Source organism: Leucoraja erinacea, chromosome 27 (assembly GCF_028641065.1).
Source record: "Leucoraja erinacea ecotype New England chromosome 27, Leri_hhj_1, whole genome shotgun sequence".
In the NCBI taxonomy this organism is placed as follows: domain Eukaryota; kingdom Metazoa; phylum Chordata; class Chondrichthyes; order Rajiformes; family Rajidae; genus Leucoraja; species Leucoraja erinaceus.
Genome location: NC_073403.1, coordinates 12,699,912 through 12,717,591, shown reverse-complemented (window position 1 = coordinate 12,717,591; position 17,680 = coordinate 12,699,912). Strand labels below are relative to the sequence as shown.

Below are 17,680 nucleotides of genomic sequence, written 5' to 3'. Positions count from 1 at the left end.
CAGATGTCCAATAATATTGTTAATACTGATTAACTACAGTAAAGGGAAAAAATGATTAAACTCGGACAAATCCAGACTGAAGTGTACAGTGTTCAGCTTTTTTCCTTGAATTTTTCACAACAGGTCCACATTGGTTGTTTTTACATCCAAATACCAATGCCAGTCAAATTTACAGTAGATGTGTCTGTTTTGTTCTGGATGAAATATGAAACAACTTGATCTGATGGCCTTATTTCACTTTTCTATAAATGGGGGGAAAACATTGTAAAATGACCTATTGCATTGAGTGGCTGTAGGTTGCAAATGTATTGAAATATGAGCAATGTTATTGAACTGATGATCTACTTGAACTGAAGCTGCCATGGTGGGACTGATCATATGCTTACAATATCACTGAGGTTGAGTCATTTCTTTTTCAGATTATTTTAACAACTAGCATTTTGATTTGCTCATCACAAACCTGGTTTATGTTTGTCCTAAGTTCTCATTTTTGTGCTGCTGATTTTGTTAAAAAAAAACCCATATTATTCATGTGAAGCCCAGTTTTCAGCGTAGGTGTTTAATAGGATAGGTGACATTTAATTATATGGGGATATGTCAGATCTGCACCATATATAGAGGGAAGATTAGACTTGCTTGCCTTCCATCACAGTGAGGAATGTGAGGAATCCGCTGTGGTGGATGTTTATGTAAACTTTATGTAGTTGTGTGTCTTGTTGCTTATTTTAGTGTGACCGTACGGTAATTCGAATTTCACTGTACCCTAATTGGTACACGTGACAATAAATTACCTTTGAACCTTTTTCAAAGGCTAGAACAATTGGAATTTTTTTTTAAACTCTTTAAAAAACTTTTTGTTTCATAACAATTACAGAGCATTAATGAGATAGATATTATCGCTGGCAAAATTCTAAGTAAATAAAGAAATAAAAGCAAAAATACAAAAAAGAATCAAATGTGTATACAATGTTATTCCATTGCACCAATATTACCTCAAATGATACAAAGGTAGGGAGGACACAGAATTCATAAAATGCATTCAGAAAACTTCTTCAGGCAGTCTAGAGTAACTCCAGCATGAATGGTGGTGTGAAATTATGGATTGATATGAAACGGAACAGGGGAAAGGAGATTTAGGTGGAGAGCAATGTTGGGTCTTGATCATATTTTTAAATTATGTTTATTATGGAAATATGAGAAAAAAAATATGTGCAAAAGTTCTACACTGGAGGGAGGCAATTTTACTAAACCAAAAACTGATGAAGATAGATGAATAAATTCAAGTGCATTTACAAAAGAGAACAGTGCTGATAGAGTAGTAGACATATAGCACGGATATAGGCCTTTCCAGCTCAACTTATCCATGCTGACCAAGATGTCCCATACTCTAAAACCTTTCTATACATGTACCTGTGCAGATATATTTTAAATGTTATTGTACATGCCCCAATTATTTTTTCTGGTAGCTCGTTCCATAAATCCACACCCACTGGTATTGTAGTTGAGGAGGACATAATTATAATATACTAAATGGGGTATGCATCATGTAATAGAATGGGTTTAGCAACTTTGAATGTGAATAAATTGCCAGGATGAAATATTCATCAGGCTGTTCGAGGAAGCAAGAGAGAATACTGCAGAGGCTCTGGCCATTTTCGTCTAAATGCCCCTGTCCCACTTAGGAAACCTGAACGGAAACCTCTGGAGACTTTGTGCCCCACCCAAGGTTTCTGTGCGGTTCCCGGAGGTTTTTGTCAGTCTCCCTACCTGCTTCCACTACCTGCAACCTCTGGCAATCACCTGCAACCTCTGGGAACCGCACTGAAACCTTGGGTGGGGCGCAAAGTCTCTAGAGGTTTCCATTCCTAAGCGGAACAGGGGCAAAAAAGGAATGGTTCTGGGAGAATTGAACTGCAAATATTGTATCATTGTTTAAAAAGGGAGGAAAGGATAAACTGATTGTATTACTGTTAACATCAGTAGTGGTAAACCTATTGTAATTGACACTGAGCAACCGTATAAGCCTTATTTAGAAAGTAACAAACAAATTAAGGACAATTGCCATCATTTATTAAGGCAATGTCATGTGTGACTAACTTTTGAATTTTTTTGATCAATGAAAGGGCCAAACGGCCTCCTCCTGCACCTATTTTCAATGTTTTCTATCAAGAGGCGCTGCTGAAGGCACTGATTTGTGTATATGGATTTAGTGGGTCTTGTAACAAGAATCCATATAGCAGACAAGAATGCTGCATCCATGGGTGCAGAATAAATTAAATCATAAATTGGCTTAAGGGCAGGAAAAAATAGAACAGTTGACGTGCTCCAGTGAGTGGATGGCTTTTATCATTAAGGTTCCACAAGACTCATTGCTCACTCTTTACATGTGTTATACAAATTACTACACACACTTAAATGTAAGATGTGATAAAGAATTATGGGCATGGCAAAATGGCTACATGTTAAAGAGCAGGAAAGTTTTAAACTTGTTGGTTACTTGGATTTGGATAGTGGACAAAGAAGTAGCCTATGGAATTTAATCCACAGGAATGTGTAGTAATGTATTTAGTGACATGCAAAAAGGCAATGGAGCATGTAATAAATGGGAGGATATTGAGAAGTATGGAGGAACTGAGGGACTTTAAAATGGCAAAAGATCCTTAAAATAGCAGAGTAGTTTGATTATGGTGGTTTAAAAGCACAAATTATGCTTTCCTTTGTTAGCCTCTGCATAGACTTTAAGAGGTGGAAGATTATGGTCAAATTGACCAAAACAATTGTCAAGCCAAAACGACCTCAATTTTGGTCACTACATCACAGGAAAGATGTGATTGCACTGCAGAGGGTAAAGAGGACATCTATTAGACAGCCAACAAGAATAAAACAAATGTGTAGTGAGGGAGGGGTCAGAAAAGATAAGGAAACCGTTTTCCCACACAGGCTGTGGCACAAGCTTGGGGCTTTCTCTTTAAACATATTTAAAGGACACCCATATTTGTACCTGAGAGCTGTGACCTGCAGGATTACAGATCAAGTGCTAGAAAATGGGATTAGGTTACATTGCTGTACTTTGATCTGCACAGTCACTATGGCTCCTCAGATGTGAATTTTCCTTCACTGGAATCTACTGTATTGTTTGCAATTTCCCTTAAACTTGCCCAACACTGGATAGCAAACAGATGCGTAACCCTTCTCCTGCTTTAACTCGAGGATAAAGAAGCTAATCGCAACCACTCCTGGCTGAGAACAAAACTACAACCTGCCTACACTGTAAGGTTTAGCCAATTGAATTATAAAAAAAAGTTTCCAACAGCACCCAAGATACAAAGAGCAAACAAATATACCAGTTATATAACAAACAACTTTTTTGGGGGATGTATTTGAAAGACTTGTAAATTCAGGATATCTTTGGAAAAACAACTATTTTGCCAAGCATTAGACAAATTGAAAGTATCAAATCATAACAATGCACTAATGGAATTAATCTGTTATGAGGGCCAAATTTACAAAATTAAATAATGTTACATCAATTTGATTTGAAAATTCCATAATATTCAAAATATATTCAGCTGATCAACATAGAGAGCACATAGTTCTTGAATTTTCCTACACCAATTTGGGCTTAGGGTGTTAGTAGACATTTTTCAGCAGATAAAAATGTATTTTCTCTCTTGATCAATAATTCAGGAGAGTTACTGAAAAAAATATATTTTATTTCACAATGGTTCCTTTTAACTCACAGACTAAGTTTTGTTTTAAATGAAGAGCAATTAAGTTATTAAGATAATTATGTATAACCAGAAACTATTAATATCAAATGAATCAGAAATTCGATGCAAATGAACTTATCACATTAAAAATAGTGAAGAATTCCCAATTCATGCCACGTAAAATGAAATCTAGTGACTACAGTACACAGAAAAACATTATTTGGAACTGAGTCCTAATACACCCAACTGCAATTACTCTAATCAGCAGAGCTCTAATGTTAGAGCTTAGGAGCTCTAATCAACAGCTCCTAAACAAGACAGTCCTCCATCACACACGGTCTGTTCTCGTCTGTGTTTTTTTAAATATATCTAATCATACAATTTCTCCCTCCTCCACTTCATGTGGGTGGGTGACAAGTTGGATGAAACTCTAAGCCCACATTTGCCTACTCCTTCTTAGTTCACTGCAGAATTTTGCAATGAGGTATTTTAAACAAAAATAGTACGAGTTATAAATTCTGCCAACGTTATTAATCACTGTGATCAGCAAAAAAACGCATACATTTACAACAAAAGAACTGAATTCTATTCGTGATTTCTAAATTAAAAGCAAAAAATCCTTTAATTGTGTGATTTATACAAGTTAATTTTGCCAGACTTAACTTTCATTGACCTGGATTTTCCTGAGAAATGCTGGCGGCTTCAAGAACAAATGGCCACCCTCCCACGACCACCTCCAAAACCATTACGTGTTTGGGATCCTTGCAGGAATTAGCCAATCTCATACTTCCTGACTGGAAGAACATTAAAATCATCTGACTACTCTCTGCTACATGGACCGTTATGAACTCTTGATTGTGACTGGTTATGGAGTACTAACTCCTTACAATGAACCAGTATCTGCACTGGGTAATCTGCCCATTGAAACTGCACTGTTCATTGGGAAGAGAGGGGTGGAGAGAGAAAGATAGATCAGCCATGATTGAATGAGTAGATTTGAATGGCCAAATAGTCTAATTCTGCACCTAGAACTTATGAAATGAACTTATGGAGAGAGCAAGCAGAAGGAGTGAGAAAGATAAGTGTTAGGTAAAACACATTTTTTTGAATGACTTAGTTTATATAATGCTTTAACTATTTTAATTCCTACATTATGTAATGATGTACTTCTTCCTATTTATTGCGTTTGATTTGGTGACCATGATTCAGCCCCTATACTGCCCATTTATGTACATTGCAAGTACCATCAAATCACTTTTGATCAGAGAGGAAAAACTGGCTTCCTGAACTCATTGAATTCCATAATGAATCCTGAGGGCTGCACCATTTCTATGTGGGAGATGACATAATGTTCTTTGACCTTATGTTGGACAACAATGAAGCAACCAACGACTAAGCGAGCACCAAAGGCTATGCAATAAATTGGATGGCAGGAATTAGGAAGAATGATCCATTAAACATGGAAGCTGGTGAGGTAGAGGACAGAAAGAAAAATATTGTAAACTCTGTCACCATAATGGATGGGAAGAGAGGGAGTGAGAACAGAGGTGCAAAAAAAAGAGACTCAGTTGAGAACCATGTTAGTTATGGTGGAATAGAAGCCCCTTAAAGAAAAAAAAATACATTGTCTCAAAGGCACTGATATGGAACAGATAAGATGAAGAAACAGGGCAAATGGAATAAAATCCTCAAGGAAGCAGATTAGGAGAATGTGTATATGAAATAGCTGTAGAATATGTGGGCTTGACTTAATTATTAGTTGGTCACCTTTCCCTAAATCAAAGAAAGAGCAGCCAAGAAACAGAAAGGAACAGTCAGAAATAGTAGAGGGGAACTGGGGCACTGAAATGGTCCAATGTATCAGCTCGTCTATGATAATTCAATTGACATTGAATTTTACTACTGGAGTTGCCTCATCCAATAATGTACAATGTATTAGTCAAATAAAAATGTAAACATTCATCAACATGATTGGAACTTTGTTCACATAATCACTCAGAGCACATGGAGGGGGGAAAAAGTACATATGTTAGTAATTATAAATCAGAAATTATTTCATGCACTGTCATTTCTTTAGGATTAACTTTTTCACGTACTTTTTGGTAAACTTTATCAAACACAAACAGATTGGGTATTTCTAAATGCAGCTCACTGACAGACCAGAATCATGTGGTTTCCAGTCACTTAAACTTTTTCAAATGCAGGAAGTTGGAAAAATTGATGCACCATGTCCACTGGTGTATGGCAAAGAGGAGATGCACAGTACTGAGTCAGCCCAAGCTAGCAAACATTAGGCTATGCCTCAGAACATAGAACATATAACAGCTTGTCATCCATAAAATACTTTATAAAAGTTTTCAAATGACTCGTATTTCATTGTCCTGTCAGGGACACGTGACAATAAGCTCTCTTGACTTGACTTGAATTGACTTCAGAAACATTTAATACTAACAAAATTGATCACAAAAAAATAAAAGAACGCACAAATAAATATTAATCAAAACACATCAGAACACTACTTTTTAATTTAAAATGATATATTCAAGTACAATTCTATTTTTATATCTATTTTTACAGGGTCATTGATCCTTTTCAAATAAATGTGATCAAGATTTCTACAGCAACCCTTCCTGGCATAAAGCTAAGTGCATCAGGATCCTCACAGCTACAGTCAATGACGAGTCCAGTGGTGGAGGCAACCGTCAGCTGTTCCGGTGTTTGACCTACAGGGGTATTAGCCAGCACAACCTAGTCCTTTCTCAAGCAAAGATATTGGTCTGTAAAGAAAAAAAAAGTTAAACAACAGACAGTTGAGGCTTGAACTTTGTAAGAATCCAGTCGCTGACCTCCAGTGTCCAGACACTGGAAAGTCAGTGTTTAACTGAAACAAATGAAACTCTCGATATAACTCGAGGTGAGAACTGGGGTGGGAGATTGCAACCTTCACATGGTCCACCCTGTTTCGACTAATGCAATCAACCGGACGTGCACAAACAAATAGATCAAATAAAACATGTTGACCTACAACTTTAGGCGGTGCACACCATGCGCAAGAAGAAGATGACAATTTAACCTGGGAGTGATCGATGATCGAAAACCAAGGCACTTTCAACTTCAAGAACCTGCCTTATCCTGAAAAGTTAAAGGGAGTGTAGAGGAGAGAGCACCAAACAATTCCTACAACGTTCAGATAAGTACTTGCATTTCTGGTCCTCTCAGCATACAAAATACGAGATGCCCTTCAATAAAATAACAAACTGTACTTGCACAGAAGAGCTTTCTCATTCCAAGGACTCCAGGTAGAATAACATGTACAAGTCACCGAGACAAAGCAACTGAATGACGCTGGTCAAGCCGTAATTTGTGCAGCTAAATGACATCATCACCCCCCGAAGACATAAATCTCTGACGCAGATGGCGCAGGTTATAATTGAGTGAATTGTGTAGTCACACACCATCTGAATACGGAGAAATGTGTGGTTATCCACTGTTTCAATTGCTTAGAATAAGCAGAAAATAAATTGATGGCAGTCTCAAATGAAAAGTTTTATGAGGGATGAAATTATCATTAACAATAAAATGCAGATTAGGTAATGAGAAGCTTCTTTTTAATTATAATCCAACATACATGTTAGAGCCCAATTTATAATACATTCTATTAAGATTTGCACAGAGTAATATAATTCTAAAAGCTAGAAAAAATAAGCACACCTTTGTTCAAATCATTTGACTAATTTTCTATTTCAAACCTTACACCAAGGGTCGGCAACCTACGGCCCTCGGGCCGAATGCGGCCCATAACCCGAAATCATCCAGCCCGCAGGCATATTTTTTTCCCCGTAATCATCCAGCCCGCAGACTTCTGTCATCTCCGCCATGCTCATGAGCACCCGTAACTAGAGACAAGTGATCCGGGTAGCGTCCTCGAAGGGGCGGGTATCTATGTGAAGACGTGATTTGTTGCTTGCCATCTGGGGTGGGATCCATGTGTATATGTGATAGATGTGGCCCGTCATCCGCTCACAGTCATGCGACCTGGCCCCTATGCAGAACAAGGTTGCCAACCCCTTCCTTACACGATATGAATAAGAGTTAAAACGAGACCAGGTGACAAAGGAATTAAATGATCCAAAAGGATTTTCAATGACAGCCCCATATTTTCAAGGACATTTTTCAAGGCGTTTAATATCAAATTTATTTGATTAACATTTACCAACCGCTTTATGGTATTACAGGGCTCTCGCTTAACATTTTTTCCCTGTTGCCAGTCGGGCAACCTTGCTTTTTAGGTTGCCAAATGACAGTTTAGGTGGTCATTTAAGATGGCTTGCATGACGCGTGCGATAATGTGCTCGGACGAAGTGCGTAGTTACCAGTCGGAATTATACTCAAAGAAGCATTCACATATTATTTTTGCTTCAAATAAAGTCACAAACTAAACATTCACCAATCAACACATGATATATCCCACAATGACGCAGCACAATTATGACAGTTCATCTGGGAGAGAAGTGTCCGTGTCAGTTACCTGCTGCCTTGCCTTGTACCCCGTCAGTGTTTATGTTCCCTTCCACATCCTCCTGGTGTCTCCTGTGTCACAGAGGTGTCCCTGGATTTTCCCCGCGCAGGCACGTTTCGCTGCCCTGATTCCTTACACCTTACCAAGGGCTTGAGTGGACACAAAGATCTTCGTCAAGGCCCATACAATTTCCTCACTTACCTCTTTCAATGAGCTGGGAAATATCCCATCATGCTCTGGGAATTTATCCACCTGAATGTGCTTCACAAGACCACCTCCTTCTCTCCTGTGCTAAACCTGAATATCTTGATGACTTTTCAATCCAAAAAACCTTTAATCTCTGCCTTGAATATACTCAGACACAGCCTTCACCGGCCATTTGGGCACAGAATTCCAAAGATTTATTCGTACCTGGCTAAAGATTCCCTCTCAACTCCACTCACCTCCATCATGAATTGCTGGCCCTAACTTTGAGACTGTCACACTTGATTACAAATGCACCAGCCAGGGAAAATATCATTCCTGCATCTACCAAGTTTAGTCCCACAATCGATCAGTTTTGCAGTCTTCTAAGTATTAGAGGATAGGTCAGTTTTTTTAATCATTCCACAGAAAATATTTCCCTTTTCATCCCCAAAACCAACCTGAAACTTTGGTGCACTGCCAATCTCATGAATATATCCATTCTTAAGCTGTGAGGAGACTAGATCTGGGTACTGTAATTCAGCTACTGCCTTCCCAGGATCAGACTTAATTACAGTCAGGTATACTGGACTCATACAAAATGACTGAGAGAATTAATTTTCATTTGGAGTTCACAAACATACAACTGCAGGAGCATCAGTTTACTTTAAGATTATCTACAGTTCACAAGGCAAGAATTGCCAGTTGGGTGAGCATCAACATTCCCTTTATATCTTTTAGATTTGCTGGTGAAAATATTGTTCTTACTGACAGCTGCAACACGACATTGTCATATCAATGAGCTTAACATTACATGACATTTTATCACACGAGCAAGAAGCCAAAAGATTCTTTGCAAATAGTACTACAATTCATTCTAGGTAAATACACAATTCAGTCGCTTTTGAGAAAGCCATTTTTATTGCAAAATAATTAAACTAAGCAATGTTCTTGATAACTGACACCCTCTTCTTTCCAGTAAACAAATGACCATGCTTACCTTCTAGCTGCAATAAACCCTTTGCTTCTTGCAGCATCGGTGCACAGTCAAGGTTGACAGGCTGGCAACTGCTGAAACGTTAAATCTTAACAGCACTATTAACTCCCACAGCAGCATAAAGACTGCAGGAAAACAGTTATTTTCTCTCTATTGTTTGAAGTCATCTTGACTACTGACGGTGTTCTGACAAAGGCTGCAGACTGACAACCTTCTTTAAATAAGCCCCTGCTATGTTAGGATTTTCACACTACATTCATGCCTGATTTTAGAATCGTGGCGTAAAAATCCCTATATGGCACCAACAGACTCCAACTGGTTCAGCTGCTTTGCTTCCAAAAAGACTGCACTATCTTCACATCATATTCTGCCAACTGGCAGCCCTGCAGACACACCACAAAATAACGGATGACCGAAGTCCAAGTGCTCTCATAAAATGGAGACAACGGACTGCAGATGGTGGAATTTTGAGCGAAAAATAAACTGCTAGAGGAAATGAGCAGGTCAGGCAGCATCTGTGGAGGTAAATGGACAGATGACATTCAGATTGGGATCCTTCTGTCCAAAGTCCCGATCTAAAGTTTTGTCGGTCCAATTCCCTATACAGATGCTGCCTGAACCACTGAGCTCTACCAGCAGATTTTTTTTACTATCAGAAAAGTATAAGATTTGAAAATGATCACCGACACCAATCTGACCATAACTATATGAACTGACGTGGCAATAGAATGAAAACCAGTTCAAAGACGTGTGTAATCTCTGCTTTCCAGGAGTTAGGCATATAACCACAATGATATCACATTTAACAAATCAGTACCAGCTGCAATAACACCATCCAAGAATTGGATTGCAGTTAAATTCTCTGCACTCCCTAGAAATTTCATTGAATTTAAATAGAATTAAATAGAACATTTGGATTCTCCAATATTATTTGTTCCAATATTTAGACTTTAGAGAAACTGTTGGCCCACATAGTCCATGACGACCAGCGTTCACCCCGTACACTAGTACTATCCTACACACTAATAACAATTTTACAATTTTACCAAAGCCAATTAACCTCCAAACATGTACATCTTTGGGATGTGGTAGGACACTGGAGCACTCAGGGTAGGATGCAGAGGGGAAAAAAGCATACACAGGCAGGTTTAGCAAACTAAAGACTGGAGAGGGTTGTCAGGATTATACAAAGTGCAACAAAGGGCTCAAAGATTAGGAAGGCAAAGTTGGGTCACAAAATATCATTTGTGTACAGGATTAATCTGAAGGCCAAAAAGAATAACCAGGGAAAGATTAAGTACAAAAGAATAACGTGGGAAAGAGTAGAACCCATTAGGCAATCCATGCAGAGAGCCAAAAGATATAGACGAGGTCCAAACATAAATACTTTTCATCAGTATTTCCAAACTAAACAGACTTTGTAATTGGATAATTCAATGTAGAGAAAAGTGAAATTCTGGTACGAGTTTTCATAAATAAAGAGCAGGTAGTAATAACAGCTGGCAGAGAAGTTGATAAATCCCCAAAACCATATGAAATTTATCGGACTGCTATGAGAGATAAGGAAAGAGATTGCTGGGGCTCTGACTGCGCTTTTTAAATCTTCACATGCCACAAGTGAGGTATCGTGGAGGCGGAGGCAGCATATGTGGTCCCCCTTTTAAAGTAGGCAGGCAGATATAATATTGTTAAATACTGCCTTGTGAGCCCAACAGTAGTTTGGAAGGTTTTAGCACTTGAAAAGGCAGGAGCAGATCAGCTATCGTCATTGAGGACTGATTCTGTCTGACCATTCTGAAATATTTTATTGTACGATAAAGAAGTGTATTGATGAAGGCAATGCAGTAGATGCGGTTCACATGAACTTCAGTAAAGCCTTTGAAAAGTTTCACATGCAATACTAGGGAAAGGCCCATGGGTTCCAAGGTAAATTAGATCCAAAATTACCTTGACAATAGGATTCTAAGGATGATGCTACAGGGTTGATTATAGGATTATGCATTTTGGGGTTACTAAAGATGCAAGCAGCACCATGAATGGGAGAGTCCTTGGGAGAATTGAGAGACTTGATGTACAAGTTCTTGAATGACTTAAGGGCCTGTCCCACTTACGTGTCCTTGGCACGCAAATTACGCTACCTCGACGTCGCGTTGAGGCGCAGGACATCGTGTGGCCGCACGGGGCCGGTCCCACTGAGAAGCGCGGAGGGGTATGTAGTTGTGCGCGACATCGCGCGGGGCTCCGAAATTTTTGTAGTGAACGAAATCTTTGCGCGCCAACGGCCTGTCGCATAACTGACGGCCAAAGTGGGACAGGCCCAAGACCCTGGCATGACGCAACGTCTCACCTCCAACAGCAGCAGAAGCAGTCAAATGATCGCCGAGCTCGGCCTGGGGCTCACGGCCGTTGCGGTCCGGATCCGCCCCTACTTCTACTTCCAGAGCGGGGCCAAGAAAATTGAAGATAGACACAAAATGCTGGAGTATCTCAGTGGGACCGGCAGCATCTCTGAAGAGAAGGAATGGGTGACGTTTCGGGTCAAGACCCTTCTTTCAGACTGAAGAAGAGTCTCAACCCATAACATCATCCATTCCTACTCTCCAGAAATGCTGCCGGTCCCACTGAGTTACTCCAGCATTTGTGTCCATCTGCAAATGACGTCACGCACTCCAGTCGACTGTGCGGGCGAATGAAGTCTTGCGCAACCTTCTTCGGACCGTCGCGTCTCAACGCGACTACGAGGTTGCGTAATTAGCGTGTCAAGGACACGCAAGTGGGACAGGGGCTTAATATTACATGAGAATGGGTTGCCTAAAGGCAATCCTTAGCAAACTTAAATTCACCACATAATTTAACAATGAAATCAACAGAAGTGCAGTTAAGTGAGCTGCTGCCTCACAGCTCTAACTACCCAGTTCAATCCTGATGTCTGGTATTCTCTGAATGGAGTTTGTACATTATCCCAGTGATTAGGTGACGTACTCTAGTTTCCTTACACATCCTAAAGACCTGTGGATTAGAAGTTTAATTAGCTATGTAAATTGCTCCTAGTCTGTGAGTGAATAATAGATACTAGAAGGACAGGACCGTAGAGCAGCGGTAAAATTGCATCGCCAGAGACTCAGGTTCGATCCTGACCACGGGTGCTGTCTGTATGGAGCTGTTGCCTTACCTCCAATTATGCTTTGTTCCCATTTAAGACCAATAAATGGGTAGATTATCAGATACTATAAATCGCTCTTAGAATGTAGGTGAATGGAAAAATCTAGGATGAATTGAAGGGAATGTGGGGAGAATAAAATAGGATAATGTAAATGGGCATCTGATGGTGTGCACAGACTTGGTGGGTTAAAGCGCCTGCTTCCATGTCAGTGCATGGCAAGAGGTATAGAACCTGAATGACTGAGTTCTGTGCACAATAACCCTTCCAAAGAGGGAGCAGAATAAAGGTAATGCCCAATCTTTACTGTATATGTTTAGCTTTGGAAAAATAATGGTATATCATGTTAAATATATGTGGTTAATTGATAGAATAATTTAATACATATACAGATATAGGCCAGTTACTTTTTTAAAAAAGGTCGAAAGTGGTGTTGTTTGTTTGGTACACACAGTGCCCACCATAATGTTTGGGACAAAGACCCATCATTTATTTATTTGCTTCTGTACTCCACAATTTGAGATTTGCAATAGAAAAATAAATCATATGTGGTTAAAGTGCACATGGGGATGCAAGCACAAGCCTCCACGTGGCGCATCTCGGGCAATGCTGACGACAGAAACTGTACCGCAGTGACTGACTGAAGTAGCAAATTCTGCAACCACCGACCGTCAACCGTCACTGACCGATCGGAAAGATGTGATATTGAAGATGGCCGGACACGAGGAAGAAGAAGTGCACATTGTCAGATTTTAATAAAAGCCATTTTTATACATTTTGGTTTCACAATGTAGAAATTACAGCAGTGTTTATACATAGTCCCCCCATTTTGGGGCACCATAACCTCCATGTACTAATGAACTAAAACCTTATCACAATAGACGACATGAACTGTCATGTGAGCAAGGGTGTATCAAATGAGGTCGCAGAAGAGTAGTACCCAATTGTTTAAGACAAAGATTACTTAAAGAACTCCATGGACACACAGGTATTGTGGGAATGAAGTCTACAGCCAGAGGTTGCACATATTGGCCAGGATTGGACAATGACATACAAGCAATGTCAAGCAAATATAGCACCTGTCAGAGTGGTATAAGTAGGCCTGTCCAAACCACTTTGCAAATATGATCTTGGCCTACCAGACCCTTTCAGAGGGTTCATGTGGATTTTTGTGAACACGAGAATAATAATGTTCTTGTTTTGGTAGATAGGCACTCAAAGTGAATTGAGGTGGTACATATGGGTACAAACACAACAACAGAAAGAACAATAGACACATTGCGGTCTATCTTTGAGTGTCATGGATTACTGGAAACACTCGTCCCTGACAATGGCCCCCAATTTCTTGCTGCACTGTTCCAAACATTATTAAGCATATCTTAGTGACAACCTCCCATCCAGCATCGAACGGTGCAGCCAAAAGATCAGTCAGGATAGTCAAAGGAGCTCTCAAGAAACAAATTCTTGAAGGGAATTTAAAATTCAGTTGTCACAGCGGCTAGCTAGTTTCTTACTGAAATTTCGTACCACGCCACAATCTAACCACAGGGTATACGCCAGCTGAACTTCACATGAAAAGAAGGCTCAGAACTAGATCGAGTATTGTTCTACCAAACCCATCTCCTAAGGTTGAACGCAAACAATCTGATCAGAAACGTAATTATGGTGGAAGTCAAAAAGAACGTAGGTTCAATACACATGATCAGGTTCTCAGCACCAAAAGCAAACAAATGGGAGGTGGGAATAGTAGTTGAAGTGTGTGGTACCAGGAGGTACTTGGTAGAAATTGGAGACCGTGTTAGAAGTGTGCACATAAACCATATGATCCCAGCACGGGATGAACCGGTACATGAGCAAAGCATAGATGAAGAAGTAGATCTGACAGATTTTGGTATTATTCCAAGTTCAAATGTAAAATCAGAATCTCCAAAGAAAGAGGAGATAGAGGTAAATGATTCTGAACTTGACTCTCCTTTACAACCACAACCCGACGCTCACCCTAAACCACTCAGGAGATCAGAAAGAGTGTGTAAAGCAGTCGTCAGATTACATTTATAAAATTGTTCTTGTTTGTCTAATTTACAAGTTATTTTACTTTCTAAGAGGAGAGCAGTGTAGTGTATATAATGGTAAATGTAACGTTAAGGACTGAGTATTAGAATGGTATGGTTTGTGTCACGTGACATATTCAATATCTAATCAGTCTTGTGAATATGTGCAGTGTACTTTTGTAAAATAAAGACCCACAATGGCAATAGCGTGTACCGAAAATTGTGCGTGTTCCTATCTACATGCTGAAGCCGTAATATCTTACACTTACTTTTTTTCTTATGGACTGAAGGAGATCAGCTGAATATGCCAAAATGCTATTGTCCTTTGGAGTCTACCAGCATCTTATTGCATCCATTTCTTTCACAGCTTTTCAGTTAGATGTTATTGTAAAAAGCGCATTAACCAGATCATGTTGTATGTCTGTGGGAGCAGCTGAACATATTCAACACCATTCTGTGACAGGGCCATATTACTTGATATATCCAGTAGTGTTGGCTACCTAGAATGCCAAATTGAGTTATTTTTAACTGTTACTAATGAACAGGCTCATTCCAAGAGCAAATTAAAGGTGCTTCATTGATATACAGTTTTGGAGCAAGTAATAATAATATTAAATTAGATTGGCTCCGGGGAAATCTATTATAGCTGTTGCAAAAGGCAGCGCCACATAGCCAGACAGTATATAATAATATATAAAGCCAGGAGCCTGCACATTTGTAGCACTAATCCAATACAAAACTGAAATTAAATCCTTGCCACTTCCTCAAATACATTTATTCAAAGAATGAATAAAACTTTACAAAGTAGCAAATATCCAATACTCCAACCAACATTTTCCACTGTAAGGTTACACAAGTATATCACAATAATATAATTCAAGCTGGTAATATAAGATTAGAATATAGTAAATGTTATCAGAGTTGTATTGCAATGAAATATAGAATCTTCCCCTACCGATTGCTGCTCATTTCAGTCTATCTTGATAAGTTTTCATTATAGGCAACTGACAATGGTTTAGAATTCAATAACTACTTAATACAAGAGATGAACAACTTAGAATTCTGCAACATTCCATGTCAAGTTGCCTTGTAATGGAATAGAAATAGACTGGAAATTGAACATTGAAGACATGTTGGTACGTTTGCAGCAATTTTACTTTTTAGTTTCTGCTGCACTTTTTTAAATACAGTTTGCACTGCAAGTGTTTATTTATACATTACAAAGAGGGAAATTCCAATTAATTTTCATGATTGCGTTGTTGCAAGTAAGACTGGTAATTATGTTCCATCTTTCATTGCCCTTAAGAAGAATTTTTCTCCTTGAACTGAAATGAATAAATTACTTATGACATGTATGTGAATTCTGTGCCTTTTGCAGCATAAATGACATTGAGTTTATTTTCAGAAATAAATTCTTTGGGGACAACAAGCCGTATAAATATTTTTAGCAACTAATTTTCTACATACTATTTTAAATAATCATTTGTAATAAAATTGCCTCAATTGCAAGCAATTATCCTTGGAGAACACACTTCGTCAAGTTAAAACATTGAGAGTTTTCCTTCTTGCTGCGACAGTATTGAGAAAATGACTGCACTGAAACATTTATGGCTCCGCATTTCAGCTTCTCTATGCAGACCCACAATGAAACCTATAGATGAGCTGCTATGCAAGCAAAGCTTTTAAGATTAACATTTTATTTGAAACATTAAAGTAACCTTACTTTTAGGAAGCAAGGTAACTCATGAAGAAATACAGAGATTCCTCAAAGAACACAAGGCCAGATGCACAAAATAGCAAAATATCCCCTAGTTTTGTCAAATCAAGAATAATTTTATTTTGAGTAGTTCATTGAGTTGCCTTACGGCGAATGCAGCGCTAGAGACCTGGGTTCAATCCTGACTATGGGTGCTGTCTGTACGGTGTTTGTGCGTTCTCCCCGTGACCTGCGCCGGTTTTCTCCGAGATCTTTGGTTTCCTCCCACACTCCAAAGACGTACAGATTTGTAGGTTAATTGGCTTAGTGTAAATGTAAAAATTGTCCCTAGTGGGTGTAGGACAGAGTTAATGTGCCGGGATCTCTGGTCGGCGCGGACCCAGTGCGCCGAAGGGCCTGTTTCCTTTATCTCTAAACTAAGCTAGTTCTGGTGGTCAAATCTGTACAAGAAGATAATTTTATTTCACATTACATGCCCCAACATAATTTAAAAAAATTATCAGGATCAGAAATTATCTAAGAGAAAAAATAATCAATGGCAGTCTACAATATACCCAGAAACAAGGCAGATAGATCTCCAGTGCTAAACAGCTTTAAGAATAATGAGTCTAAATTCACCTCATCCCAAATATATTCATCAAAATAATGTTTCAACTGACTAATTTAGTATTTATCTAGTCCTGTGTACCACAATCTCTGGCTCTTCTATTATGGACAAGGAAAAGCAGCATCTCACAATCACCATTATCTTGTCCCTTCAGGAACAGATCACCTCTCCACCTTCAGTGACAAGCACAATTTATGCAATTGTTCATCATAATCACCTTCAATCATTACAATTGCTGTCTTCTGTTCATTTTGAATAATTGCAATAACATTTCTTCACTGCAGCAATTAAAAGTACAGTATTCTAAATATGATAATACTATGGCCTTATGAAATACTAGAATTTCCTCACTGTTCTGCCTTTATTTGTACTCCTAAATCATTTCAATACTTTACCTAAATCACTCAAAGTATTACTGAATTAAGAAAACTTATCATTTCTATTTCTATTTATACTCTTCAGGTTTTAGTTTTTATTATCATACATATTTTATTTGCATGTAGAGTCTATAATCTACATTTTTAAACTTCATATCAAACACTACGTGTTTTTCTAAACAGAATTTTATCTGACACCTGCCTTCAATAATTGTCGAACAATATTCAAATCCTCCTGTAATATATACTTCTTGGATCTGTGTTGTCCAGAATTGGACCCATTTCTGAAGCAGAGCGAGGGGACTAACTTGGCTAAAAACATAAAGTTTGAGAATTAACACACAGGCTCTAACAATAAT

At 38.7% G+C, this 17,680-nt stretch overlaps 1 protein-coding gene across 14 annotated transcripts in view; it reads right to left on the bottom strand.

The window, feature by feature from the left end:
• tanc2a (tetratricopeptide repeat, ankyrin repeat and coiled-coil containing 2a) overlaps positions 1-17,680 on the bottom strand; it is a 464,896-nt gene that overhangs the window by 220,976 nt on the left and 226,240 nt on the right. Inside the window, exon 1 of one of the 14 annotated variants that reach the window (XM_055657058.1) lies at positions 9,413-9,551. The exons of the other annotated variants lie outside the window; for them this stretch is intronic. Within the exon in view, the coding sequence (XP_055513033.1) occupies positions 9,413-9,449 (37 nt within the window). The 5' untranslated portion in view covers positions 9,450-9,551. Of the gene's footprint in view, positions 1-9,412; positions 9,552-17,680 lie in introns of those variants that run through there. 14 annotated transcript variants of the gene reach the window in all.